Raw genomic sequence first — 25,706 nt, 5'->3', positions numbered from 1 at the left:
TTCTTCAACTAAAGAAAAGGAACCCAGAGAGGCAACAGAGACCTTGAGTGAAAACCCTGAATTTAATGCGACATTGGGGGCGCTCCATCCCTCCCTTTTACCACCCACTCATCAGGCCTGTTGAGCTGGGTGAGGGCTGCCCCCAGTCTCCGTCCTGCGGCTCTGGGTACCATCCTGTTCCTTTGGATCAGTCAGCCTCCTGGGCCTGTCTCTCTCTGAATCTCCTGTGGGACATGGGGAGAGACAGTGTGTAGGCTCTGTCGTATCAGCTTCACCAGGCCCTTCTCCAACTTGTTCCTTCCTATACCTTGTCCTCTAACCCCTCACCTTCTTGCATATTCATACAGTGCCTGCTTGCGCTCCTGCAGGCTCTCTTGACGGGCCCAGGAAGACTTGGCAAATGTTAGGGCTGTGGGCTGAGGGGTCACCAGGCCAGAGCTGGGGAACTGAGGTGATCACAATGTCAGAGGGCTTGCGAAGTCATCATCATTAAAGACCCATCGAATGCCTACTTTGCGAGAGAGGCACTGTGCTAGGGTCTCAACATTAAAGAGAGTCAGGGAGAGGGCACAAAGAAACTGCCCCGACCTACCCTAAGTCTTGGCCTTGACTACTCCTGGCTCTCACCTTTGGGGCAGAGGCTGTGGACAGGGACTGTGCTCCCTCAGTGACATCTTCAGGCATGAAAGCCACAGCCCCCTCAAGCAGATTCGTGATGGTCAAGTCTATACACCCAGTCCTGGCTGGGAAGAGAGGAGCAGAGTGTCCATTTCCTGCACACCCTCTGTCACACCCCACTTTTTCCTGTGTCTGTCATTCTGTGGAACTACCCTTTCCCATACCCAGGTCTCTCTGGATGACATTCAGTGGCACATGGGGTAAAACCTCCTTGACCCTTTGAGCCAGAGCAGTCAGCTGCCCATCGGAAGGGCTGGGAGGAGAGGGGAAAGACGGCCGTGCTGTTGAAAAGAAAGTTGCAGGTGAGTGCAGACGAAGGGGGCAGTGGGCAAGCACAGTAAGTCACACCACTGAAGCAAACGCCTTTGAACACAGAGACGCACACCTGACTGGGGGCGCACTCTGGGGTGTCTCTGTCGCTTCATGTGTTCGGCTTTGTCTGCCGGAGTGAGCTGTGTCCCTGTCTGGCCCAGTTCCTTGGCCACCAGCTAGGGAGAATTGAAAGGTTGTAACTGGTGCCACTCCAGGCCTTCTTCCCCACCTGAGAGGGGCCCACCCCCACCATGCCCGTGTCCCCTGAAGAGGACCTCACCCCCACCATGCCTGTGTCCCCTGAAGAGGACCTCACCCCCACCATGTCCGTGTCCCCTGAAGAGGACCTCACCCCCACCATGTCCGTGTCCCCTGAAGAGGACCTCACCCCCACCATGTCCATGTCCCCTGAAGAGGACCTCACCCCTACCATGTCCATGTCCTCTGAAGAGGACCCCACCCCCACCATGCCTGTGTCCCCTGAAGAGGACCTCACCCTCACCATGCCCCTGTCCCCTGAAGAGGACCTCACCCCCACCATGCCTGTGTCCCCTGAAGAGGACCTCACCCCCACCATGTCCGTGTCCCCTGAAGAAGACCTCACCCCCACCATGTCCGTGTCCCCTGAAGAGGACCTCACCCCCACCATGTCCATGTCCCCTGAAGAGGACCCCACCCCCACCATGTCCGTGTCCCCTGAAGAGGGGCCCACCCCCACCATGCCCCTGTCCCCTGAAGAGGGGCCCACCCCCACCATGCCTGTGTCCCCTGAAGAGGGGCCCACTCCCACCATGCCCCTGTCCCCTGAAGAGGACCTCACCCCCACCATGCCCGTGTCCCCTGAAGAGGGGCCCACCCCCACAGGCCCCTGTTCACTACCACCTGTTGTACACGGCGTGCAAACTCCTCACTCTCCTCCCCCGGCTGCCGATGAATGGGGTGAAGCCACCTGGAGAAAACAGCGTTACCCTGGTAAGGCACCAGGACCAAGGGTGTCATCCCTTCCCCATTCACACGGGACAGAAGTGATGAGGGGAAGGTGGTAGATAAGCATCGCCTCTGTGGTGGAACTCTGCCACTAACAAATCCACAGACAGACAGGGTGGAGGCCACTACTTCCTTGACCTTGAAGTGAGCATCTTCCCAGCCACCAAAAACTGAGGACAGTTAGTACCTTACTTGATACACCGTGAAGGGCACGAAAAGTGACCACAGCAGTTCTGAGACCCAGGAGGCATCTGACACCGTCTGAGGAGAGGGCATGAAGTGAGGACTAAGCCAGGGTCAGAGGTGGGAAACTTCCCCTCCACACCCGAGATTCCCTGTCCAGCATGCACTCACCACAGAGACCAGGGGTCTCTGAACTTGCAGCGTAAGAGGCTGTACCACGTCCTGGATAGAAAATGGCCACGAACTAAGAAAGAGAGGGTAGGAGGGAGTCCAGCGTAGCCCAACCAACAACTCATACCCGACTTAAAGAAACTGTCCAACTACCTAAGCAGCTAACCAAGGAATTAAGCATTTCAGGGGCAGGGCTAAAAGTGGGCAGAGGAAACGAACCGGGGCAGGTTTACCCAGGAGCTTGACAACCCACTCAGCTGGAGCCAGATACCTGTGCTTACCCACCTGAAACGCAGGAGCCCCTCTCGGCCATTGGTGGCCTCTTCCTCGGGGAAGAGCAGCAGAGGCGTGGGCGGGAGCCTTGTGGAAGCACAGAACTTCTTGAGTGACTCCACCAACTCCACCCGCCTATCCATTTCCATGAAGCCCCGAGACCAGCACACAAAGCTGGGGGGACTGTTGAGTAGAGGCTGAGAGCAGGGAGGGGAGAAAGGCAAGAAGAAAAGAATGGGGGGGGGGATGTCAAAAACACAAAAAAAAGAAAGAAAAGAAAAAGGTAACACGTGGGGTGGTGTTTATGGGGTGAGGGAAAAGGACGGGTGTTCCCCAAGAGAACCCTCATGGGCAAAGTTGAGCACTGAGCTCGGGCCTTAGGGAGCCACCCGGTGGCGCTCTCGGCCTCGCCCCCACTCACGGTGCTACAGGTGGTGAGCAGATTGACTATGTTGTGGTCAAAAGGGGTGACATGGTTGGAAATAAGGACCCTGACGCGGTGATCCCGGAGTCCGGAGTCCTCCTGCCGGGCCACGAGCCCCAGGACCGCACACATGGTCCGTACCACGAACCTGGGGACACAGGCGGCGGTGACTGTGCGCCCCCGAGCCAGGCCCGGCCCCGACGCTCCCCAGGCTCCGCAGTCCGCACCTGCGGAGGACGCTGTCGGGCAGAGCACAGCTGACCAGGAAGACGTGGAGCCCTAGGAAGAGGCGCAGAACCAGGAGGCAGAGGCCGACCGGAGCGTAGAGCAGCAGCGCGAGCAGCAGGAAGCCGTCACTCGGGAGCCTGCGGCGAGAGGCGACGCGATCAGGCGCCGAAGCCGAGAGGACGCGCCGACCGGTCTCTTCCCTCCGCAGCGCTTACCGGTGCGAGTCAAAGAGCCGCTCCGGCCCCGGAGCTGGGGGAGGTTCCATCGCAGCGGCTTCAGGGAAGCAGGGCCGCTGTCGCCGCCATCTTCGCAGGGCCGCAGGGGCTCCTGGGAAGGCGGAGTCTCAGGGCATCCACGGGGATGCCAGAACCCGAGGTCCGGAGGCGCCCCGGAAGGGCTAGCGCTCCCAGCATGCCCTGCGGCCCGGGGGAAAGTTGGTGTGTATGTGTGTGTGTTTGTGTGTGTGTGTGTGTGCGTGCGTGCGTGCGTGCGTGTGTGTACAGAGAGCGCGTCCTGAATGGACTACAATTCCCGACATGTCCTGGACAGATACCGGCGTGCCTCGCTTCTCCCAGTCGGCTTGTTGGGTTCTAGGGCACCGCCTCTGAGTAGGGCGGGCTAGCAGAGAGCCGAGGCGGAGCTGATGGCTGCGCTGAAGGCGGGGCGGGGTGCAGGCAGGAGCCTTCGGGCATGGCGGGCTTTGGGGGGCATCTTCTGGGGGAAGGGCCCCCTGCTAACCCCCGACGTCCGGGCTCTGCTGACGTCAGGAACTCCCGACCCTCGAGCCCGGATAGCTTATGGGACCCCCTGTCTCCCGGACCGGGTGCCTGGGGGGGTCCTTGCATCACGGGCGTGTCTGACGCCTGGGACCCCGGATCTCAGGGCACCACGGACTGTGGGGACTCCAGGCTCTAGTGCCCAGGAGGCCTGCCGGAGCTCTGGAACCCGTTGGCGCGAATGGCTGGCGGTGGCGGTGGGCGCAGGGGGAGCAGCATTGCTGCTCTTGTGGGGCTGGGGGCGGGGTTCTCCCGCGGTGCTGGCCGCTGTTCCCGCTCCGCCACCCAACTCTCCCCGGAGCCAGTACAATTTCATCGCAGATGTGGTGGAGAAGACAGCCCCTGCTGTGGTCTATATCGAAATCCTGGATCGGTAATGGTGAAGTTGACCGGGAGGTGGTGGAACCAGCTGCCCTGAGGCAAGTGAGCAGGATGGGGTGGAAGCCGCAGTGTAATCGGTGCTTTCCCCCCCATGCCAGGCACCCTTTCTCGGGCCGTGAAGTCCCCATCTCGAATGGTTCAGGATTCGTGGTGGCTTCAGATGGGCTCATCGTTACCAACGCCCACGTGGTGGCTGATCGGCGCCGAGTGCGAGTAAGGCTGCCTAGCGGAGACACTTACGAGGCCGTGGTCACAGCTGTGGATCCTGTGGCAGACATTGCCACGTTGAGGATCCAAACCAAGGTGGGAATGGAGTAGGCCAGATCTGATGGCGGCTGTTTTCTTGCTCCCTTCTTAAAATGACCGGTTTTGGTGTACTCATTTCCTTTAAGGAGCCTCTTCCCACACTGCCCCTCGGCCGCTCTGCCGATGTCCGGCAAGGGGAGTTTGTTGTTGCCATGGGAAGTCCCTTTGCACTGCAGAACACGATCACATCTGGCATTGTCAGCTCTGCTCAGCGTCCAGCCAGGGACCTGGGACTCCCTCAAAACAACGTGGAATACATTCAGACCGATGCAGCTATTGATGTGCGTCCTGATATAAGAGAAATTTGGAGCTAGGTTGGAGTTGGGGAGGACAGCTATCTGGTGTGGGCACCAAGTGACATGTGGTAGCTGGGCCTATAGTAGTGGTTGGGCTGCAAAATGCAGCTACTCTCGTTCATGAGCTGGGAACAGAATCTGAAAATTTCCTTTACACCCTGGTTATGCCCACAGTCATAGAATTCTGAGAGACATAGAATTCTAGACCTCTTTGATGTTTTCTTTCATCTTCTCCCATAGTTTGGAAATTCTGGCGGTCCCCTGGTTAACCTGGTAAGTGCCACCCACGTTCTAAGAATCCATACCCCATGTCAGTGTGGGAAGGGTGGGTTTTTCTCTCATTCAAGGATTTTCAGTTACGTTTCTGTAGTTACTTCTTTATCTCCTGGTATCCAGACCCCTGCCCCCAAATCCTTGCTACTGTGCCATGTGTGTGGGCTAGGGGACAGAGGGCTGTGTCCCTGCAGGATGGGGAGGTGATTGGAGTGAACACCATGAAGGTGACAGCTGGAATCTCCTTTGCCATCCCTTCTGATCGCCTTAGGGAGTTTCTGCATCGCGGGGAAAAGAAAAGTGAGCCTTTCTTACTGGGAAGGGGGGTCCTTTAACATGGAGGATGGGACACAGGGGAGGGCATTCATTGTAACTTGCTGGAGAGGGCTCTGCTGGTAGGAGGTAAGGGAGAGAAGGCCATGGCTAGGTGGGCTCCTCTGTCCTCTTTCTACAGATTCCTGGTTTGGAATCAGTGGGTCCCAGCGCCGCTACATTGGAGTGATGATGCTGACTCTGACTCCCAGGTATGTTAGGGTCATGGTATGGAGGACACAGTGTATCTGTGCTTCACAGCTGCGCTCTGTTGTGGGCTTTGCTTGCATGTCTGTCCTTGTCTAAGATGAGCTGTTGTCTGCTGTCACAACTTTTCCATCCTGCTGCATCCTGCACCTTTTCACTAGATGGATTGCATCATGTCACTGCTGTGACTTAGAGACTTCACTGCTCTAGCATTAAAGGACCATTTCCACCGTTCTCTAATCACCTCCTAGACTTGTAGGCCCTGCCTTGTTGCTTCTTCAGGACTACTTTGATTTTCCATTTCTATGTCTTTTTTTGTTTTTGGTTTTTCAAGACAGGGTTTCTCCGTATAGCCTTAGCTGTCCTAAAACTCACTGTAGACCAGGCTGGCCTGGAATTCACAGAGACCCACCTGCCTCTGCCTCCCTAGTGCTGGGAATCAAGGCGTGGGCCACCACTGCCCGGCTTCACTTCTGTCTTAATACCTTCTCATTCCATGTGGTTAATAGGATCCATCCTTTCAGGCTCAGCTTACTTCTACTCCTGCCTTAAAATGGAATTCCAGGGCTGGGCATGGTAGGATACACCTTTAATCCCAGCACTCGGGAGGCAGAGGCAGGTGGGTCTCTGTGAGTTCGAGGCCAGCCTGGTCTATGAAGCAAGCTCCAGGACAGCCAGGGCTGTTACATAGACAACAAAGTCTGTCTTGAAAAACAAACAAACAAACAATGTAAAGTCTAGAACGACAGAAGTACAGTTGATTCAACATTGTGTATCATTTGGAATTAGCTGTCTTTCGTGTGTCTATCCCTCTCCCTAAACACTAGAAGGTAAAAAGTGGACTGCCAGGATGAGAGGGCCTGGGTATAGCTAATAGGGTGGTCTGCACCCTTTCAGCATCCTTGCTGAACTACAGCTCCGAGAACCAAGCTTTCCTGATGTTCAGCACGGTGTCCTCATCCATAAAGTTATCCTGGGCTCCCCTGCACACAGGTAATGGGAAGCCTGCTCTGTGAGGTGGGGTGGAGTGGGGTGCATGAATCCTTTCTCACCCTGTTCATCCTCCACAGGGCTGGTCTGCGGCCTGGTGATGTGATCTTGGCCATTGGGGAGAAAATGGTACAAAATGCTGAAGATGTTTACGAGGCTGTTAGAACCCAATCCCAGCTGGCAGTGCGGATCCGGCGGGGATCAGAAACACTGACCTTGTATGTGACCCCTGAGGTCACAGAATGACTGGACTAGCAAGAGTATGAAGCTCCTATTCTGATTTCCTTCTTGCCTTCCTCGCCTAGGTTCTGAGTGCACCTTGGTCGAGGAGTCAATGGACTTATAGAGGGCAGGTTCCTCTAACCACCAGCACCAATCCTGGGCTCTGAAGAACACATTTTATATAAAATAAAATTATATCTAGCAACATGTTTCAGTCAAAACTGGGGGCTGGATCTTTTCCCCCACCAAAAGGCCAGAGGTAAAGCGGTACTTAGGAGAACTTAGCAGAGCAGTGGGAGCTGACCTTGCTGACCTCCCCATCCTGTGTGGGGCAGTTCTTTGTGGTGTGTTCTGTCCGTTGATGGGTCTGTTGGCTGATTCTCCATGGCTGGCCGGAGGTACTGAGAGCTGACCCAGTAAGGGAGGCACCAACTTTTGTTCAACAGTTCATCATCCATAGTGCACAGGTGGACGAGTATGGTGGGCCTGCTGGCATCAGGGGTTCTTGTGGTAAGCTCCTGAGGTAATGGCAGCCTCAGACCCCTGCCACTGAGGGGCCGGTGGTGGTTTGCAGAAAGGGTGGTGGCATTTCAGACAATCTGGTTGCTGGTCTGGCCAGGGTAGCGCTCAAACCTTCTGTTGGCTTCCTCACTGAAGGCATCACCTGCAGAGTAGAGGGGCACTGTGAGGGGCTGGCTCCGTGCAGAGGCAGGGACACATGGTGGGGAGCTGCAGAAGCCACTTGGGCAACGAAGGCCTTTTCCCCCTCCCCTCACCGGCCCTTCCCGGCACCTACCAATGTGGCAGTTGTGTACCCAGATGGCACCTACCAATGTGGCAGTTGTGTACCCAGATGGCACCTACCAATGTGGCAGTTGTGTACCCAGATGGCACCTACCAATGTGGCAGTTGTGTACCCAGATGGCACCTACCAATGTGGCAGTTGTGTACCCAGATGGCACCTACCAATGTGGCAGTTGTGTACCCAGATGGCACCTACCAATGTGGCAGTTGTGTACCCAGATGCGGTGGCCGTCATACTTGCAGCTGCACTTCATTGCATTGTTGGTGAAGTCACTCTCCGCTACCTCAAAATTGGGGTTGATAACCACCTGTGGGGGAGGAAGAACGCTGGTATGACCCAGCTGCACCCCCACAGTCCAAAGGTGTCCGCATCACCCACCCCAAACGGCGATATCCAAAAGCCCAGGCAGATGCCAGGCACCTGGAGAATGTAGTTTCCTGGTTTCACATCTGTGATGTCGATCCACTGGCAGTCGATGTCATGTCTGTAGAGATCCCAGCATCCCACGGTGATGCCCTGCTCTCCAAAGTTGGCACACTCGTACCTCTTCGAGACATCTGAAGGGAGTGTTGGATGTCAGTGAAGGGCAAGGCTAGGCTTGGGCTTAAGTCCGCTCTGGCCTCAACTCACCCTCCTGACACTCAGTGTCTTCTAGACAGAAACTAGCTTTGTGGCCCTCAGCCACCTTGGTGCCGTTGGGGGTCAGGATGTCATAATGAGTGAAGATGTCCATACTGTGGTAGTGCCTGTGGGACAAGGGAACTTGTGATTCTTTCCAGATGCCAGCGGGTTTGTCACACCCCTGTAGCCTTGCCCGTCTCTTTGCCCTTTGTCTTCTCACCCATGACACTCATGCCACACCCAAGAATGGCGCCCAGCCTTGGGCCTGAAGTCGGCTCTTCCTAGGTTGTGGATCTGGGAAGAGAATCGGAGCAGACGCCGATGGCCATAAGGCCAGTTGGCTGAGCGGGCGGAGCTAGCCAGGCAGTTCTCTTCGGCAGCACAGTACAACATGTGCAGGGGTCGGTCCTCGATGTAAGCAGTCTCCTGTACCAGTGCCGAGTGCAGCAGGAGGTCTGAAGCAGCTGCGTGAGGAAAGAGAGGGATGGAGGTTACCGCTGAGGGTCCCCATGGGACACAGCGTTCTCATGGCCGAGGAGTGCCCCTCCAGATCACAGCACGTCTCCCTCCAAATGAGGGGTGGTCCAGAGCCTTGCTTCTCTAGCTCACACTACCCACCCGTCACTCACTCTCAGAACAGATGACTCCTGCAGTGAAGCGGGTCCCTGTCCTCTTGCAGGTGATGTGGGTGCTGTGATGGGCACATTGGTTCAAGGACAGCTCAGACCCTGTGCAACGTACTCCACTCATCACCACCTCAGTCACATTCCCTGAGTCCCAGTACCAGGTCTCCTGGGGGATGTAGGTAGGTGTTTTGGTGAGGCCATAGGTTCCAGTTTCCAGGGCCAAGGGACTTGTTTCCACAGTCCTTTGCCCAAAGCACAGACTTTGGTGACAACAGATCCCGTTTCCCTTTCTCCTCACTTACCTGCAGGCCGTGGTTGGCGTAGCCCAGACCAAGTTGCCTACAGGCCACCATGGCCTCCAGTGTCCCCCAGTCATCCCCACAGATGAGGCCCCAACGAAGATGCCCAGGCATCCCTACTTGCACCTCGACTCGGCCCTCATAACGGCTTCTGCCCCCACTGAGTCGGATCTGCAGAGGTACAGGGTAGAAGGGGTGCAGGGGAAGCTTTGGGAGCAGAGACAAAGAGAGGGCTAGCAAACGGCAGGGTCATGTGGGAGCTGTGGGATGTCTGGGCCTGGGATAAAGGGCTGGATGCATTCAGGCTATGTTTTAGAGGCAAGGCCTGGACAAGAACGACCCAAAGTAGACTGTGTGACTGACCTTAGTCTCCACTCCAGTATAGGGGAGGTTGCATCGTACGCCAGCATCCTGGCTATGGGAACAGTCCTCAGCTGTGATGTTCTTGGAGGGGCACTTCCAGAGGGAGGGTTCCTGGCCAGAGCACCGAACTTCACTCAAGTGGATGGCACCCATGCCTAGAGTCAGAAGTCAAGGCTGAGGAGCTGAAACTAGAACTTCATTGCCCAGAGGACTCCATACCCTCCTAAGGACTGTACCCCTAGTAGTGTGAACATCCTCTCCCCTCACCCTGCCCCATCCGGGCACCACTCAGGGCCTCTCGAGCAGTGCCAAAGCCCAGCTCTCGACACACCACGCTGGCTGCCTGCAGGTCCCACTTTCGGTCACAGACTGTTCCCCATGTGCCAGCCTTCAGGACTTCCACTCGGCCCTCTCCAGGGTGGGCACCACCCTTTAGACGCACACGAACCTGTAAAAGACAGACATGGCCGGGTGGTGGTGCTGGTGGCGCACGCCTTTAATCCCAGCACTCGGAGGCAGAAGCAGGCGGATCTCTGGAAGTTCGAGGCCACTGGGCCACAGAGCAAGATCTAGGACAGCCTCCAAAGCTACACAGAGAAACCTTGTCTTGAAAAACCAAAAAAAAAAAAAAAAAAAAAAAAAAAAAGACATGCTCAAAGAGGTGAAGAGAAACATTAATTTGGGGAGGGCTATGTAGCTCAGGGAGCTGAGTGAGATTTTTATGACAGAGTGGGTGTCATTAGGTCTGCGGCATAGCCACTGGAAGGTTCCCTGTCTTCAAAGGTCAGGGCTGTGCTTAGTAGAGGGCAGGCTAGGGAGTTCCCACACTGTGTGGGAAAAGGTCACATTCACTGTCTTGGGCTGGGGTGTAGCTGAATGGTTGATTTGGGGGTTCAATCCCCAGTAGTGCAGAATGAAAACATGCATTGTCTTACCTCCCCCTGAGGCTTCAACTGTTGGTGCTTCTTCTGACCAGTAGAGGTGGCGTAAAGAGGGCCCAGCACACAGCTCACCACTGCAGGGCTTCCCCCGGAGCACCTGCTAGTGTCATTGGCACGATAGAACTCCAGAGAACAAAGGGAGAGGTGGGCTTCTGTGCCCACACACGCTACCCCATGCACACCAAAGGAGTGTTGCTGTCTCTGGGCCAGCATCCTGTAGGGATAGGAGTGAGGTGCAGTAGGGTGAGGCTGAGCTCTTGCCTCCCCACCCCTCCCCCAACTCCTCATGACCTCTGATCCCTCTTCTTCCCCGTACTGTGTCTTCCTTAGGGTTGCTCGTGTGTAGAGAGATAGTGTGTAGTCTGAAAGAGCTTTGGCTACCCAGTCAGGGTCTTTGGGGACTTTCTGCAGCAGAACCCTAGGGAACGGCAGCCAGGTTTCACAGCAACCTTGTTCTTTTTTGATATTTTGTTGTTGGTGGTTCTTTTTTCTTTGAGACAGGGTTTCACTGTGTAACTGAGAACTCACTCTGTAGACCAGGCTGGCCTCAAACTCACAAGAGATCTGCCTGCCTCTTGCTCCAAGTGGTGTTATTAAAGGTTTGTGCCAAGCCAGGTGGTGGTGGCGCATGCCTTTTAATCCCAGCACTTGGGAGGCAGAGCCAGGCGGATCTCTGTGAGTTCAAGGCCAGCCTGGTCTCCAAATCGAGTCCCAGGAAAGGCACAAAGCTACACAGAGAAACCCTGTCTTGAAAAACCTCAGCTGAGGCTGAGGCCAAGGTGGCCATGCAAATCCAGTGGGAAGCCCGAAAGGAGTGGCTGGTACAAACGAAGCCGGCCTGAACAGCCAGTGAGCAGACCTTTCGATTATGAGCTGACTGAACAAGCCAAATGACTGTGAGCCAAGATGCAAAGTACTGAGGAGGTCTGCATCTCAATGGTTTCTCAGAGGTCAGAGGGCCTCCAGGTTAGAAGCCCTGTTGTAATATGGCAGACAGCTAGGGTAAGAACAGACTGGAAGATAGCAGTAGAGAGGGCTGGTGACGGCTCTCTGGAAGAAAGACAAATGCCGGGGACAGACAGACAAAGCTGCAGGGACCACATGGCCCAAGAGGGAAGGTGGCTATGGACGTCCCAATGGCCAGTGTGGCCCAAGGCCTAAGTTGAACTGTAGATGTCTTGAATGACGTAGTCCATGCATTGATGCATAACCATTTGAGCAGGAAAACAGGACAAAACTAGAGATGTTAACATGTAGAAACACTGTAGAGATGCCTGAGAGAAGAGGGGGTCTTGTAGATACCAACAGAACGAGAGAGCTTGCAGCTCGGTGAGTGGAGGGAAGACTCTCTTCCCAGGAAGGCTGGGTGGAGCTCAGGGAGAAAAGGAAAGTGAGGCCTGGTGTTGGTGGAGTGGCCCATGAGGCTGACTTGTTGTGAATTATTGCAGGTAGGTGCCCTATCCCTGACATTAGAGAAAGGAGGCACTATGACAATCTAAAGCCACTGGCTAGGAAGACAAGAAGGGAGGACATTTGTAAACAAATAGGTAAAAGGCCGGGTGGTGGTGTTGCATGCCGCTGATCCTAGTACTCAGGAGGCAGGGCCAAGAGGATCTCTGAGTTTGAGACCAGCTTGGTCTACAAAGGAGTTTCCAGAACAGCCAGGGATACACAGAGAAACCATGTCTGGGGAAACAAACAAATACACAAACAAACAACACACACACACACACACACACACACACACACACACACACACACACACAAAACAGGCAAAGGAAGCAGGACACTTCACAGAATACCCTTGGGAGCCCAGGATAAACGGATCCTGAAAATCAAAGTGATCAGGTACTCTCAGTGTCCTGTTAGGCTGACAAACGAAGTCAGGCCTTCACAGGAAGAGACATCTCAGCTCTCGCTCACCCGCTCCCTACAACCAATAGAGAATGGTTATAAAGTGCATGCTTTAATGTGGGGCTCAGGGAAGGAAGGAACCAAAGGATAGTCATGTTGGGCAAAGATGACTCAGGCCAGAGAGGGTTGCAAGAACTCACGCTCATCAAGTTCTGAGCTCTTTGACAGCTACCAAGGATAGAAGCCCATGAGTGAGGCATACCATGGCGGCTGGGGGGGGGGAGTATGGGGGACACTGGACTTGCTGAGGAGAAGAGGGGACAATGGAAGGGATGCCTTCTCTGGTCCTCAGTCAGAAGTTATCAGGGAGATTTTAGTGGTGCTGTCTGCCTTTAGAGACAAGTTGGATGGAAGGGTTGGAAGTCTCCTACTCCCTTGAATTCTAAGGGAGCCCAGGAAGAAAATATGGAACTGGATGCCTGACTATTAACAAGTAGCCAGGCAGGGACTGTGATTCTTAAGCCATCCCTGGAAAGGTTCCATAGGTTGCCTTCCACATCAGGCAAACTGGTAATGTTTACTTTTAAAAAGGCCCTTTAATTATATATATGTGTATCAGAGTGTGGGTTTGTGCACATGACTGTAGGTGCCCGAGGAAGCCAGTAGAGGGCATCAGCACTGGATCCTCTGGAGCTGAAGTTAAAGGCAGTTGTGAGTTGCCCAATGTGGGTACTGGGAATTGATTTCAGGTCCCCTGCAAGAGCAGTGTACACTCTTAACCACTGAGCCATCGCTCCAGCCCCGAGTAATATTTACTTTTAAAAAGCGGAAATAAGAAGCATTCATCAAATAAAGCAGGATGAGAACACCCATCTCTTGGCCACATGGTGATCTTGTGGGGAGAGGCCGGCGTGGGGCAGAAGTGCTAGATTCTACTGGAACTCACAGAAGAAAGACAAGCACCAGGGCAAGAACCAAAAGTCCCACAACTAACACAGACCCCAGAGACTCACATCACAGCGCCTCACTTCACATTTCTAGAAGGATCTGGAAGGTAATGGTCACAGCGGCCACTCCACCTCTCCTCAGTTCCACCTGTCCGACAGGCCTGTCTGGGACCCTTCCCTGCTTACAGCCCTGCCCCTCCCTGCCCACCGAGCTTCCTCTCTGCCTCCAACCCCAAACCCATTTACCTCTTGCTTGGCCCCCTGCCCACTCGGGGCTTGTGTTTGACTTTAAACTTGTGGGTTGTTCTGCAAAAAGGAGAAAGATGTTGGTAGAGGCAGTGGGTGAATGTGGCCCAGGAGAAGTGAAGCATCCAGCTTCCAGAAGGACCCCTTGTTCACAGTATGGGCGGCTGATTTCCGTGCGCATGAAGACTGCTGAGTGCCAGTCAGCAACTCCCTATGCTCACTGGAATCAGTGCCACTGAAGGTGAATCTAGTTATGGAAATCCAGGTGAGGGAGAGGAGAGGTCAGCGGAAGGTCAAGGGAGGGGAGGGGAGAGTGGAAATGTTCTTGGACCAAGGGAGTTGAGCTGGAAGTGGGGGTGGGTGGGGAGGAGGAAGAAGACAGGGGCTGAGGTGGCTGTGGAAGCCTTTTGGGAGAAACAGAGAGACACAAGTTCAGTTCTTCCCACGTAACTTCCTCCTCCCGGTCCCTAAGATCAAAGCTCACCCATTCCCATGCTTGCCTCCCTCCCTCCCCTTGGAGCAGCTACGACCCAACTACATTCCTAAGCCATAGGATTGGGTTCTAGGATGGACATGGATAGGTTTCCATCCATCCATCCACCTCCTGAGGCCTTGGGGGCTGGCAGGAGGTCCCGGGGCTCTTGCCCCTTTACCTTCCAAGGGGCTTGGGGCGTCGGGCCGAGGCTTTGGCCGCTCGCTTCCTCAACTTTCTGTGAGGATAAGACAAGATCAAGTCAGGATTGGTGTAGAACCAAGTGGAAAAGGCCAATGCAGCCAGAACCAGGGGCAGGATTCATTTCCTAATAGAGAACTTCCAACAGTAGTATTATGTCATCAGCTACTTCCAAGGCCCTACAGGCTGTCCTAGCATATGAACAGAGGGTGAGCCTCAGTGAAGGCCATGGACTCAGAACGGTGTCCCAGTACCAAGACCTTTAGAAATTAGATCAAGACAGATGAACGGAGCTGGGCAGTGATGGCACTCGCCTTTAACCCCAGCACTCAGGAGGCAGAGGCAGGCAGATCTCTGTGAGTTTGAGGCCTGCCTGGTCTACAAATTGAGTTCCAGGACAGCCAGAGCTGTTACACAGAGAAACCCTGTCTTGAAAATAAAAACAACAACAACAACAACAACAACAAAAATAAAAAATAAAAAAAAAAGAATGAGGGCTTCTGGGTCTGGAGGTTGGTGGAAAACCTCAGGGGAGGCCAGAGGAAGGGTGTTGTGGAATATTTGTTTACACTGTGTGAAGATATGTCACTGAGATTTATTTAATAAAGAGCTGAATGGCCAATCGCTAGGCAGGAGAAGATAGGCAGCAGGACTATGGGCAGAGAGAGGAACTCGGGATGAGTCTAAGTGCCCATGAGACGCCAGTGAGACACTGAAGAAGTTGGACACACAGTATGGAGAAGAGGTAACTGAGCCGCGTGGCAGAGTGTAGATTAATGGAAACAGGTTAAGTTAAGTTAAAAGGGCTAGCTAGAGAAAAGACTAAGCTAAGGCAAAGCTTTCATAATTAATAATAAAAGTCTCCTTATTGTTATTTGTGAGCTGGTGGCCCAAAGGAAAGTCTGATTACAGAGGGGGGCATTGGGATTTGGAGGACAGAGAACTAGCTTGGGTCAGTCCTAGGGAGGCTGTCTGCACCTCCTTTATTCGTGTGTGTGTGTGTGTGTGTGTGTGTGTGTGTGTGTGTGTGTGTGAGAGAGAGAGAGAGAGAGAGAGAGAGAGAGAGAGAAAGAGAGAGAGAGATTCTTGGGTGGTCTCTCCATGGAAGGCCCTGGCACGGCACTGTCTAGGCCTGAGACTGCCGGACCAGGGACGGAGGACTACATATTTGAGGACGTTAGCCTGGTTTGGCTGTGCGTCTTCTTCCTGCCCAAGTTCCAGTCTCATATGCCTGGTCATTCACAAGCTGAGCTCATCTCCCAAACATGCTTGCAGGGAAATAAATCTTTTAAATTGGTCTCAAAAATTGACTTACTTCCTTCTCCAGGTTTCCTTAATTCAATTTCTCCTCATTGTCTCTTTAATTTTGAAGACTTTAATTATGGCTACTCTTTGTCCTGACCAATCCTGCGGATGCCTTTGGGAGGGGTGGGGCATGCAGTGAAGTGGGATGTGGGACTGAGACGGGGACTTTGAGGGATAGCCCTGCCTGGCCTACAACTTGACCGGTGCTGATTCTCCTCCTCTGTGTCACACACAGCGGAATTGCAGGATGGAATGACAGCACTTGGTGAGTGCAGGCCTGGGATCTGCTTTTGAAGAAGAGGTTCATGGCATTCCCTGTTGTCACCTTGGCTATCTTTTCTTTGTCCATGGCCCTGTCCTGCCACTTCTCTTGAGTACTCACATGTTTTGACATAGTATACCGTGTGAAGCTGTGCCAGGATTTGATGTGTGCATTTTTATTTATTTACTTTTCTTTCCTGCGTTTTGTCCAGGCTGGCCTTGAACTTGTAATCCTCTTGCCTGAGCCTCCCACGTGCTGTGATTACAAACAAACGCCATCATCAGGCATGACTTTTTTGTTTTATTTGTGTGTGTGTGTGTGTGTGTGTGTGTGTGTGTGTGTGAGAGAGAGAGAGAGAGAGAGAGAGAGAGAGAGAGAGAGAGAGAATTTGGTTTTTGTGTATGGGTGTTTTGCCTGCAGTATGTCTGTGTACCATACTGGCATGCCTGATGCTCTCAGAGATCGGAAGACAGCATCCGAGCTCCAGAACTGGAGTTCCAGATGGTGGTGAAGCACTATGTAGGTGCTGAGACCTTGTAAGGTCTGGGCTCTTAACTGCTGAGCAATCTCTCCAGCCCTTGTATTTTTTGAGAAGGGTCTCACTATGTAGCTGAGGCAGGCCTCAGATTCAACATGTAGCCAAGGATGACCTTGAAAGCACATGCTACATATCCAGCTTTTAATTGTTTTAAAAGGTATTTGTTTTATCAAAGTAATTATTACAAGTTTACATTTATTTACCTCTCTCTGTGTGTGTGTGTGTACGCGTGTGTGTGTGTGTGTGTGTGTGCGCACGCGTGTGTGTGTGTGTGTGTGTGTGTGTGTGTGTGTGTGTGTCTATGTATGGGTATGTGTGTATGTGTGTGCAGGCATCCAAGGAAGCCAGAAGACATTGGGTTTCATGGAGCTAGAGTTATAAGTGTCTGTGAGACCTGATATGGGAGCTGGGAACTAGCTCAAGTCCTCTGAAGGAACAACAAGTACTTTTAGCTACTGAGTCATCTCTCCAGCCCCCCCAGCCCCATAATTATTTTATTATGAAAACCTATCTGAAAAAGCAGAGCCACAGCCTGATCATGTCATCTCACAGACCTCTTCATTAAAACACTTTTCCCCTCTCTTTTTTGGAGACAGAGTCTCCAAGTTGGCCTAGAATTTCAGATCCTCCTGCCTTAGGCTCAAGATTGCTGGGCTTATGGGTGACTATCACCATGCATAGCTTCACTGAAACACTTTACTGTAACTTGATGTGGTGGCACCTTTAATCCCAGCACTTGGGAAGCAGAGGCACATGATCTCTGTGAGTTGAGGCCAGCCTGGTCTACACAGTGAGTTCCAGGCCAGTTAGGGCTATGTAGAGACCCCGTCTCTCTCCCAAACAAATAAACCAAACAAACAACCATTTCTAGTGTCTTTTCCCCATTACCTTTATTAGGAAGGTCTAGCATGGCCTATAGACCTGTGATCTGGTGCCTATCTTGTCTTTTCCCCATTTCCTTTATTAGAAAAGTCTAGCATGGCCCGTAGACCTGTGATCTGGTGCCTATCTTGTCTTTTCCCCATTTCCTTTATTAGAAAAGTCTAGCATGGCCCGTAGACCTGTGATCTGGTGCCTATCATCTACCTCCTCATCACTTATCATCTTTATACTCTCCACACCTTGCACGGAGGTCAGTAAGAATGTGCCATAGTGACATGAAGGCAAGAGTGACCTCTCAAACCAGGCATAGTAGAGAAAGCCCACATTACTAGCACGCAAAACTGAGGCACAGGGATGGCCAGTTCAAGCTGATGCATAGAGAGACTGTCTTTTTATAAAGAATTGTCTTCTTCCACAGCACTGAAGCTCCTGGAGCCTCGGTCTTATTACCTGCACAAGAGTAGCCAAGAGTTGCCAAGAGTTCTGATGGCTATCCATTCTTCCCTTCTTTTAAAGTTCTATAGCTTTCACATATTCTAGAACACCAAGTTTAAAAACTATAAATACAAAACTGGGCACAAGGTGCACACCTGCAATTTAATTTAAAAAAACACCTTAAGTTGACCTCTGGCCTACACACACACACACACACACACACACACACACACACACACATCTTTAAAGAAAAAAAAAACAGAACAAGGAGTAAGGTAATCAAAAGAATAATTAATGGCTGGCAAGATGGTTTGGTAGGTAAAAGCCTTTGCCATTGAAATCTAACAACTTGAGTTTGATCCCAGGAATCCAGTGTGGAAGGAGACAACTGACCCTTGAAAGTTGTCCTTTGACTTCCCACGTGCACCAGAGTGCACATACACACACACACACACACACACACCCACCATGAACATACACACACCATGAACACATACACACACACACCATGAACACATACACACACACACACACACACACACCATGAACACATACACACACACACACCATGAACACATACACACACACACACACCATGAAACACACACACACACACACACCATGAACACATACACACACACACACCATGAACACACACACACACACCATGAACACACACACACACACACACCACGAACACATACACACACAATAATAAAGTAAAACAATTCAAAGTTACAGTAATGATTAGAAATGTGATTAATGGTGACGGCGCACGCCTTTAATCCCAGCACTTGGGAGGCAGAGGCAGGCGGATCTCTGTGAGTTCGAGGCCAACCTGGGCTACCAAGTGAGTTCCAGGAAAGGGGCAAAGCTACACAGGGAAACCCTGTCTCAAAAAAACAAAAAACAAAACAAAACAAAATAGAAATGTGATTAAATGCCACACATCAGCTGGCCATGGTGATACAGACCCAGAGCCCCAGTACTTAGGAGGTGGGGGCAGAAGGGTCAGTAGTTCAAGGCCAGCCAGGGATACATGCGATGTGGTCTCAAATAAAAACAAAAACACCTCTCCAGACAGGACAGGTGGAATGGCCCAGCATGCAAAGGAGCTTGCTGTTTGGACTGCTAACCTGAGTTCCACTCCTGGGACCCATATGGGAGAGAACCTCCTCCGCACATCACCCTCTGACGTCCATCTACTCACAGCGCTCAAAACCAGTAAAGATGTAATAAACATCAACACAACAACAAAACAAAACCTCAGCTCAAAACCCTCCAGTGGTTCCTGGCATCACAGAGTGAAGCCAACGTCTCTCACGTGGCCCTCCTTGACCTACCTCACCAATTCTTCCCTTCCACCTTCTGTATCCATCACCTACCATGCTCTCCTTTGTCTACTCGGCTCCGGCCACACTGATGTGAAGACAAGAATGCCTTCTCGCCACACCCCTCTCATAATTCTTCCTTGCCACCTGTCTGTATTGCTGTGTCTCCCCCACTTCCACCTCTTACCCCTTACTCCCTGCACACCGCCGAGACAGGCAAACATAGGGCCAGCCATCTGGGACTCAGTTGGCTTGACATACACATACATATCCCCTTTCTCAACAGAGCACTTAGCACCCTGGGACCCCTGCCTGCACCTTGCTGCATGTGCACCTATCTTCGAACAAAGCACCTGGGTCGCTCTGGCGTACAGCTGATCTAAGCAACCCTTAGTGACTCCCTTTTTGGGGGCAAATACATCCTGGAACATTTTCAGGAACTAGGGCAGTGAGCCTATCCAGCCTAGGCAGGTTCTGGGAGCCAGTGAAGTAAGGTGAACTGTGTTCTCTGAGTATACCTTTAGGGAAAAGCTCCAATTCACCAACATATGCCTATGCATGATTGGGTATACACACTGTGTGTGTGTGTGTGTGTGTGTGTGTGTGTGTGTGTGTGTGATTAAAATCAGATGCATCATGGGAAAAGACATGAGCAGTAAACAAAGGCTTGAACCCAAGCCTGCCAATCAAAATAGGAAACCGTCCATGGCTCACCCTTAGCAACCAGCTCCTTCTCCTGGACCCCCAAAAGGAAGCCCTGGGCAGTGACCAGCTGTCCTCGAGCACTCTAGCTCAGGTGGTCTGCTGCTTGCTCTCTGCAGCCTGTCTGTTCCACACTTCCACGTGACCTTTGAATAAAACCCTTTCCGACTTTGCTATTTGTGTGTGCCCTTTCAATTCTTTGAGTAAGAGGACATGAACCTCGTTTTGACAGAGGCCAAGGTAACACCACCATCCTTCCATTTCCTAAATTCACTTATTTTCTGGGTGCCCCTGGTGCCCAGAGGAAGAATGCTTGTACCCACTGTGGCACCCCTGGAGTCTACAACTGAAGCCAGCACAGAGCGGGGCCATCAAATAAATGCTGGAGGAGTGACCCTCTAGGCCTCGGTCCACTCCTCCTCTTTGCTTGGAAAAGCTTGGGCTTAAATCCTACAGCTGTTTTAGAAGCGGGTGCTTGGATCCTGAAAGACAGAGCCTGGATGAAAATCGAGATACAGCACACAGCTTCTGTAAAATGGTGTTAGTCTGCAGGCAGCCGAAAAGAACTTTCGGATGTGCTTGGGCACCACAACAAAGAAAAGTCCAGCAAATATGGAAATGATCGGGTGTTAGAGAATGTACTGACTTCAGAAAGAAAGAAAGGGAGACAGCGACAGTTCTCTTGCTCTGCAGACAAATGCTATCTGAGAGTCAGTTGCTAAACAGAAAGTTTGTGAGCATTAGGGAAAACATGGCAGTCCTTAGAGATCTAAAATTACTGAAATAATAAAATTACACTCAAACTACGCTGATAGCTCTCTATGGAGGATCACTACATTTGGAGGCTGGAGATTGCTCTCAGGACAGCTTATCGCCGTGTCCTGACACGCATATGTTCAGGTTCAAAAGGCAGCTTTATCCGTATCAGAGATAAGTCCTGAAACGGCTTTCTGGTTCAACACCAGACAAATGCCAACTTTCTTCAAAGCCTGGCCCTCCTACAGTACCCTGCCCCACTGGATCACATCTTATGCAGTGCGCTCAATGGGAAGTCATCTAGCCGTCAAGACGCCTGTAGGCGAGGGAAATAAGTAAGAGCTGAAGAAAGCGAGCATCTTGCAAAACAGGTTACAGATCGACACTGTACAGATCTCCAAGTATCTGCCCGACTAGCTGCTTATCCAAACTACCAAAACGAGATGCTCCAGGAAGGAAGCCGCCCTTTGCACAGAACCGTTCTCTAGGGTGGGTGACTCGGCCAGCCGACCGACCAGTCACGGTCTCCGAGGCCCCAGGCGCAGCCCCAGGAAGACACCCGCAGGCACCGCCTCCGACAGGCAGCCGCACCCTCTGTGAACTCTGAACTCCCGAGGCCCCGGCGCCCAGGCCCGAGAAATCTGCCTGCCGACCGATGACGTCACCCGCACGCGCTGGCATTCTGCCGCTCGCCTATCGGCTTGTTTCCCAGCCTGCGGAGAAGAGCCTTCGAGGTCACCAGGTCACGCTCGGTTCCCCTGCCGCCGGTGTCACAGCAGTCTCCTCGCGTCCCCTCCCTTAGACATGGGCTTCCCACAGTCTCCCTCATCCTCTCCAAAGTCTGCAAACACCCCTGAGCCCCGCACCTGTAGAAGGCCGTGTTGACTCGCTTTTCTCCAGGGAAGCCCAGCATACCGCAGACCACGTGGCTGTTGTGGGCACTCCAGCCTTTGTCGCACACTTGCGACCAGCCCTCGGGAAGCCTGACTTCAACCAGGCCCTCAGTCACAGGCAGGGGTCGCCTGCCCCAGTCCACGGCAGGTCGGAGTCGTACCTCCTCCACTTGCAGGTGATGCTCCACCTGAGATGGGACCAAAGGCAGAGGAGAGAACGCCAGCATCAATGTCGTGCAACCCTGAAGGAGCCCTGATTGCATCTGCTGTAAAACCCAAGGGTGGGACCACCGAGACGGGGCTAAGGATGATGCCCGCTGCCTAGCTGGGGCACGTGCCCCAGACTGCAGTGTCTCAGTAGCAGAGTATGGTATGCCCGAGAAGTAATAACAGGGCCCGAAGGCACTGAGAAAGGGAAGTCATGATAAATTTGCTTGAAGCTGGAGGCAAACTTCGCAGTGGAAGTGTCTTAGGAAGAGGAGAAAGTAAGAAAGATATTGAAGGAGAGTAGAAACGTTGGAGGAGAGGGACAGGTGACCAGGAATGAAACTAGAGAGGCTTTTGCCAGGTTTAGTAACTCCAATGTGAATACTTAAAATAATTGGATTTCGGGCTAGAGTTCTTCCAGAGGACCTGGGGTTCAATTCCCAGGACCCACATGGCAACTCATAACCACCTGTAATTCCAGTGCCATGGGATCCAGTGGCCTCTTCTGGCCTCTGCCTGCACTAGGCATCCCGCACAGGGTGCACAGACGTACATGGCCACAAACGCCCATATACATTTTTTTTTTTTTTTTTTTTTTTGAAGCTGAGGATCAAACCCAGGGCCTTGCACTTGCTAGGCAAGTGCTCTACCACTGAGCTAAATCCCCAACCCCTATATACATTTTTAAAAACTGGATTTAGCAGTGCAGCACCTCATCGCCCCCCCCCTTCCAAATTTCCCAGAAGCCCACATTATCCTACAAAGGCTTATGGGATCCCCTTATAATATCTCTTCTAACCACATATGGCCACCCCATAGCTTGTGTGTGTGTGTGTGTGTGTGTACTGCAGACCTCAATGACGTTGGAGTCCGAGAAGCCAGGAAGGCGCTGATCCTTGCAGATGACCCCAGCATCCTCATCATGGGTGCAGTCACTGTTTCCCCAGCCCCGGGAGGCACATTCTGTCACACTTCCCTCAGTGCCACTGCAGCTCAGATTGTCCAACCAGATTCGGCCTGTGGGAAGGGAGATGAGCAGACAGAGGAGTGCCTGAGGAAGAAGGATGAGGGAGTGGTGGGGCTGGAGATGGAGAAGGACTCGGGAGGGGAAGAGGGTGTAAGTTGACACAAGGTTGGTGGCGATCTGGGACACTGAAAAATTGATTAGGGTGAATTAACAACAATAACAACCAAGAACCAATGTTTAAATTCTCAGCAGTAAGGATCCATTTAACCATAGCTGTAGGTAAGTACCTACTACATGCCAAATGCTCTGCCGTAGTATGTACATACTTAATCGTTCTCAGGCTGGAGCTGCCAGAAGACAAATACTTTATGTAAATAGACTGGGGCTCCAAAGCATGATGTAACTTACCTAAGATTTTGACTTCTCCCTGAGACTTGGGAAGTCTTTTACTTCACTCTGGTGTTCTTCCCTGGCATTTTCCTGCATACCTATGTTGCCTGCTGCCACAGAAACCCTATTTTTACTTTCTAGATCCTATTGAGTATTACTGACCACTCAGAACTGGGAGGGACCTCCTCAAAGGTACGTGTCCTAGCCAGTGTTGGGGCGCCTCACCTAGTCTCACAGAGCTTACCGTTCTGCCCCACGAGGCCACATAACCATCAGAAAGTCCTTGTGGGTCTTTACAACTTTCCCCAACTAGGTCTGATTCAGTCCTTTGATGCCACCCAGAAAAGCCTTCAGCCACGACTGTCCTTGCCGAATCTGAACACAAGCATCATGTAATTGCTAACTGGGGCTTTTTTGTTTGTTTCTGTGCCAGACTTTGGGGTTTTTTTTTTTAGCCATTCCTCCTGAAACGTGGCTTCTGAAAGTGGTATTATCTTTCTCTGTCTCTCTTTTCCTCCCTCCTTCTCTCTGGAGGACTGAGCAGGGCAATCAATCACTCTACCTCTGAGCTACATAGAGCCTTAGCTCAACATTTCCACTTTCCACTGTCCCTCTCGAGGAGAGGCATCTCCTAGGGGCACTTTATCAGAGTGGCATCTCCCAGGGGCACTTTATCTCAGAAGGGGTAGAGCTGTTGGGAACAGGGGGATCAACACAACCACTGTGGGTCCGGATGCTCCGAGAGCGCTTCCACCATCAGAGGACTGTGCCCTGACCCTCACACTCGAGACACATGAGGTCCGGCTTGCCGGGGTTAGCTCTGGCCTGGATCCTGACTTTGTCAGCTGTAGAATATGACTCCTTCTAACTATGGGACATGCAGACACCGTTCACCTGACCTCACATTCTCATCAAGTTAACTGCACTTGGATCATTCAGGGTTCACCTGCACTGGGCTGTCCTTGTGCATGGTTCTCAGAATCATACTTTGCAGAGGAGAACCTATCAACCCCCTCCTCTTTCTGCACATGGAACATTGGAGGCTCATGAAAAGCACGGGCTAGCTTCAGGGCATATGGCCCGGAAATTACTATGTTGGATGGTTTATTATCTGTGGATTTACTTAATTCTATCCAGCCTTGGTGTTCCGTGTCCCTGTGTCCTGTACCATCATGGCGTTCTTCTCTCTGTACTTGAACTGCACTTAGCTAACGTCTGGGCTAGCCCAGAGCATTGCTCACCTGTTCCTGGGCCGTATTTGGCACTATGGGTCCAAGCTGTGGCTTCTGTGAAGCCCAGTTCCCGGCAGAGGACATGGGCAGCCTGCAGTGTGAAGTCATCATCACAGATGGTACCCCATTCGCCAGCACGCTGTATTTCCACACGGCCCTCATAGGGCTTTCTAGGAAAGCCAGCCAGCCGGAACCTCAGCCCCTGGCTTCCCACCTTCTTCTCTGGGTCAGTGGAAGGGGATGGAGACCCCACACTGGAGCTGCACAGCAAATGCAGCAGCAGCAGTCTCCATGGAAACCACACACTGACAGGTCTCATGGCAGGCGAGGCCCGAGTGGGGTGGGCACTAAGGGACAGAGAGGGAGAGATACGCACTTAATGAGGGTAGGAACATAAAGAAAACAGGCACAGCCTGAGAGACCCAGACTGGGGGCGAGGGAGGGAGACTCTCCCTTAGCAAATAATAGAACCGCTCTAAGTTGTTATGTCCCACCATGCCCTCCTTCCTTTGGCCAGCGTTACCGTCATTACCGGCATCACCATTACTACCATTTATGGGGTGGGTGTGGGGGTTACACGCCAAGAGAGTGAGGATGGTCTAGATAAACAGAGCGATTGAAAACAGGCACACAGAGAGGATGACCCAGGCAGACAGGATGTGAGAGTAAGGGAGACTGTGGGAATGAAGGGAAAAAAAAAAAACAAAACCCAGAAAGACACAGGGTGAGAGACACTCTGAATAAGGACAGACGTGATACAAACCCAAACACGTAGTATTGGGGAGGGACACCGAGAGGGAATAAAGGCCACAGGGCAGGCCCAGGAGAAACGACAGGGGACCCACGAAGCAGGCAGACTCAGGCAGCCGCACAGGCAGGGCGAGCCTGGGGAGCAGACTCGGAGATCGCAGAGGGATGAATGAGAAGGCTGTTAGGGGTTTTCTGTGGAAGCAGATGCCCAGGCAGGAAATGCTGAGGCTAAACAGAGTAGGAGAACCTTCGGCCACCCTCCCTAGCACATGGGCTCGCAAATACCCTGCAGGGCCAGGGGCTCCAGGAGAGCTAGGTTCACGCTGGGCAGGGTTTGGTGTGGGGTTGTCCGAGCTTCCCATAACACCACTGCTTCTGTCACCGGGCAACCACAAGCTAGGGCTGGCTCCTTAGCTCAGGCCTTCTCTATCCAAGGCTGAAAACAGCCCTCCACAGCAAGGGGGCCCCCAGAATTGCCTCCCCCAACTCAGACAAGACAGCTTTGTTCTGGAGGCGTTTGGCCTGGAAGCCCTGGTGTTCGGTTTAGAGTCTCCCAAGGGTACCCTGAAGCGTCCATCCCCAGTATCTGCTCAGCTCTCCACTCTCGTGTTTGCTCCTTTAGCAATAATAAAACTGTCAGCTGGTTGGCTTCTCCGACTCCA

At 52.5% G+C, this 25,706-nt stretch overlaps 3 protein-coding genes across 10 annotated transcripts; 1 reads left to right on the top strand and 2 right to left on the bottom strand.

Moving 5' to 3' along the window:
• Positions 1–43: 43 nt before the first annotated feature.
• Positions 44–3,722, bottom strand: Aup1 (AUP1 lipid droplet regulating VLDL assembly factor). 2 transcript variants are annotated; one of them, XM_036182659.1, is made up of 12 exons: positions 3,472–3,719; positions 3,256–3,393; positions 3,026–3,176; positions 2,617–2,801; positions 2,332–2,404; positions 2,165–2,238; positions 1,873–1,939; positions 1,064–1,166; positions 843–959; positions 628–743; positions 328–446; positions 44–224 (listed from the first exon to the last, which is right to left on the bottom strand). In XM_036182659.1, the coding sequence occupies exons 1-12, from the start codon at positions 3,519–3,521 to the stop codon at positions 188–190; spliced, it is 1,230 nt and encodes a 409-aa protein (XP_036038552.1). In that variant the 5' UTR covers positions 3,522–3,719; the 3' UTR covers positions 44–187. The 2 variants fall into 2 exon arrangements, with proteins under 2 accessions (XP_036038552.1, XP_036038553.1); XM_036182660.1 differs by lacking the exon at positions 44–224 and having other exon boundaries at positions 446–508; positions 593–743; positions 3,472–3,722.
• Positions 3,713–7,240, top strand: Htra2 (HtrA serine peptidase 2). 3 transcript variants are annotated; one of them, XM_036182656.1, is made up of 9 exons: positions 3,716–4,405; positions 4,512–4,716; positions 4,806–5,000; positions 5,256–5,288; positions 5,483–5,588; positions 5,743–5,812; positions 6,705–6,800; positions 6,878–7,015; positions 7,103–7,226. In XM_036182656.1, the coding sequence occupies exons 1-9, from the start codon at positions 3,900–3,902 to the stop codon at positions 7,107–7,109; spliced, it is 1,356 nt and encodes a 451-aa protein (XP_036038549.1). In that variant the 5' UTR covers positions 3,716–3,899; the 3' UTR covers positions 7,110–7,226. The 3 variants fall into 3 exon arrangements, with proteins under 3 accessions (XP_036038550.1, XP_036038549.1, XP_036038548.1); XM_036182655.1 differs by having other exon boundaries at positions 3,717–4,405; positions 6,878–7,240; XM_036182657.1 differs by lacking the exon at positions 4,806–5,000 and having other exon boundaries at positions 3,713–4,405; positions 6,878–7,226.
• On the bottom strand, positions 7,180–25,706 carry Loxl3 (lysyl oxidase like 3). 5 transcript variants are annotated; one of them, XM_036182652.1, is made up of 17 exons: positions 25,330–25,705; positions 24,509–24,641; positions 24,304–24,385; positions 22,559–22,722; positions 21,472–21,686; positions 14,375–14,431; positions 13,722–13,781; positions 10,669–10,888; positions 10,001–10,181; positions 9,734–9,888; positions 9,374–9,541; positions 9,075–9,237; positions 8,666–8,909; positions 8,455–8,570; positions 8,245–8,381; positions 8,020–8,131; positions 7,180–7,683 (listed from the first exon to the last, which is right to left on the bottom strand). In XM_036182652.1, the coding sequence occupies exons 1-17, from the start codon at positions 25,404–25,406 to the stop codon at positions 7,610–7,612; spliced, it is 2,358 nt and encodes a 785-aa protein (XP_036038545.1). In that variant the 5' UTR covers positions 25,407–25,705; the 3' UTR covers positions 7,180–7,609. The 5 variants fall into 5 exon arrangements, with proteins under 5 accessions (XP_036038545.1, XP_036038540.1, XP_036038543.1 ...); XM_036182647.1 differs by having other exon boundaries at positions 24,304–24,641; positions 25,330–25,706; XM_036182650.1 differs by lacking the exon at positions 25,330–25,705 and adding an exon at positions 25,058–25,304 and having other exon boundaries at positions 24,304–24,641.

The sequence above is a fragment of the Onychomys torridus genome, chromosome 3 (genome assembly GCF_903995425.1).
Source record: "Onychomys torridus chromosome 3, mOncTor1.1, whole genome shotgun sequence".
Lineage (NCBI taxonomy): Eukaryota > Metazoa > Chordata > Mammalia > Rodentia > Cricetidae > Onychomys > Onychomys torridus.
The sequence above is the reverse complement of the archived record's forward strand: the minus strand, read 5'-3'. Positions and strand labels throughout refer to the sequence as shown.

Coding starts and splice junctions, on each gene's coding strand:
- Aup1 (XM_036182659.1), bottom strand. CDS start 3,521: ATGGAACCTCCCCCAGCTCCGGGGCCGGAGCGGCTCTTTGACTCGCAC. Junction 2,802..3,025: donor TGCTCACCACCTGTAGCACC/GTGAGTGGGGGC, acceptor CCCTGCTCTCAG/CCTCTACTCAACAGTCCCCC. Junction 2,239..2,331: donor AGAGACCCCTGGTCTCTGTG/GTGAGTGCATGC, acceptor CCCTCTCCTCAG/ACGGTGTCAGATGCCTCCTG.
- Htra2 (XM_036182655.1), top strand. CDS start 3,900: ATGGCTGCGCTGAAGGCGGGGCGGGGTGCAGGCAGGAGCCTTCGGGCA. Junction 5,289..5,482: donor GCGGTCCCCTGGTTAACCTG/GTAAGTGCCACC, acceptor GTGTCCCTGCAG/GATGGGGAGGTGATTGGAGT. Junction 5,589..5,742: donor GCATCGCGGGGAAAAGAAAA/GTGAGCCTTTCT, acceptor CTCTTTCTACAG/ATTCCTGGTTTGGAATCAGT.
- Loxl3 (XM_036182647.1), bottom strand. CDS start 25,406: ATGGGAAGCTCGGACAACCCCACACCAAACCCTGCCCAGCGTGAACCT. Junction 22,723..24,303: donor CAAATACGGCCCAGGAACAG/GTGAGCAATGCT, acceptor CCCTTCCCACAG/GCCGAATCTGGTTGGACAAT. Junction 8,571..8,665: donor GTGTGGCATGAGTGTCATGG/GTGAGAAGACAA, acceptor CTTGTCCCACAG/GCACTACCACAGTATGGACA.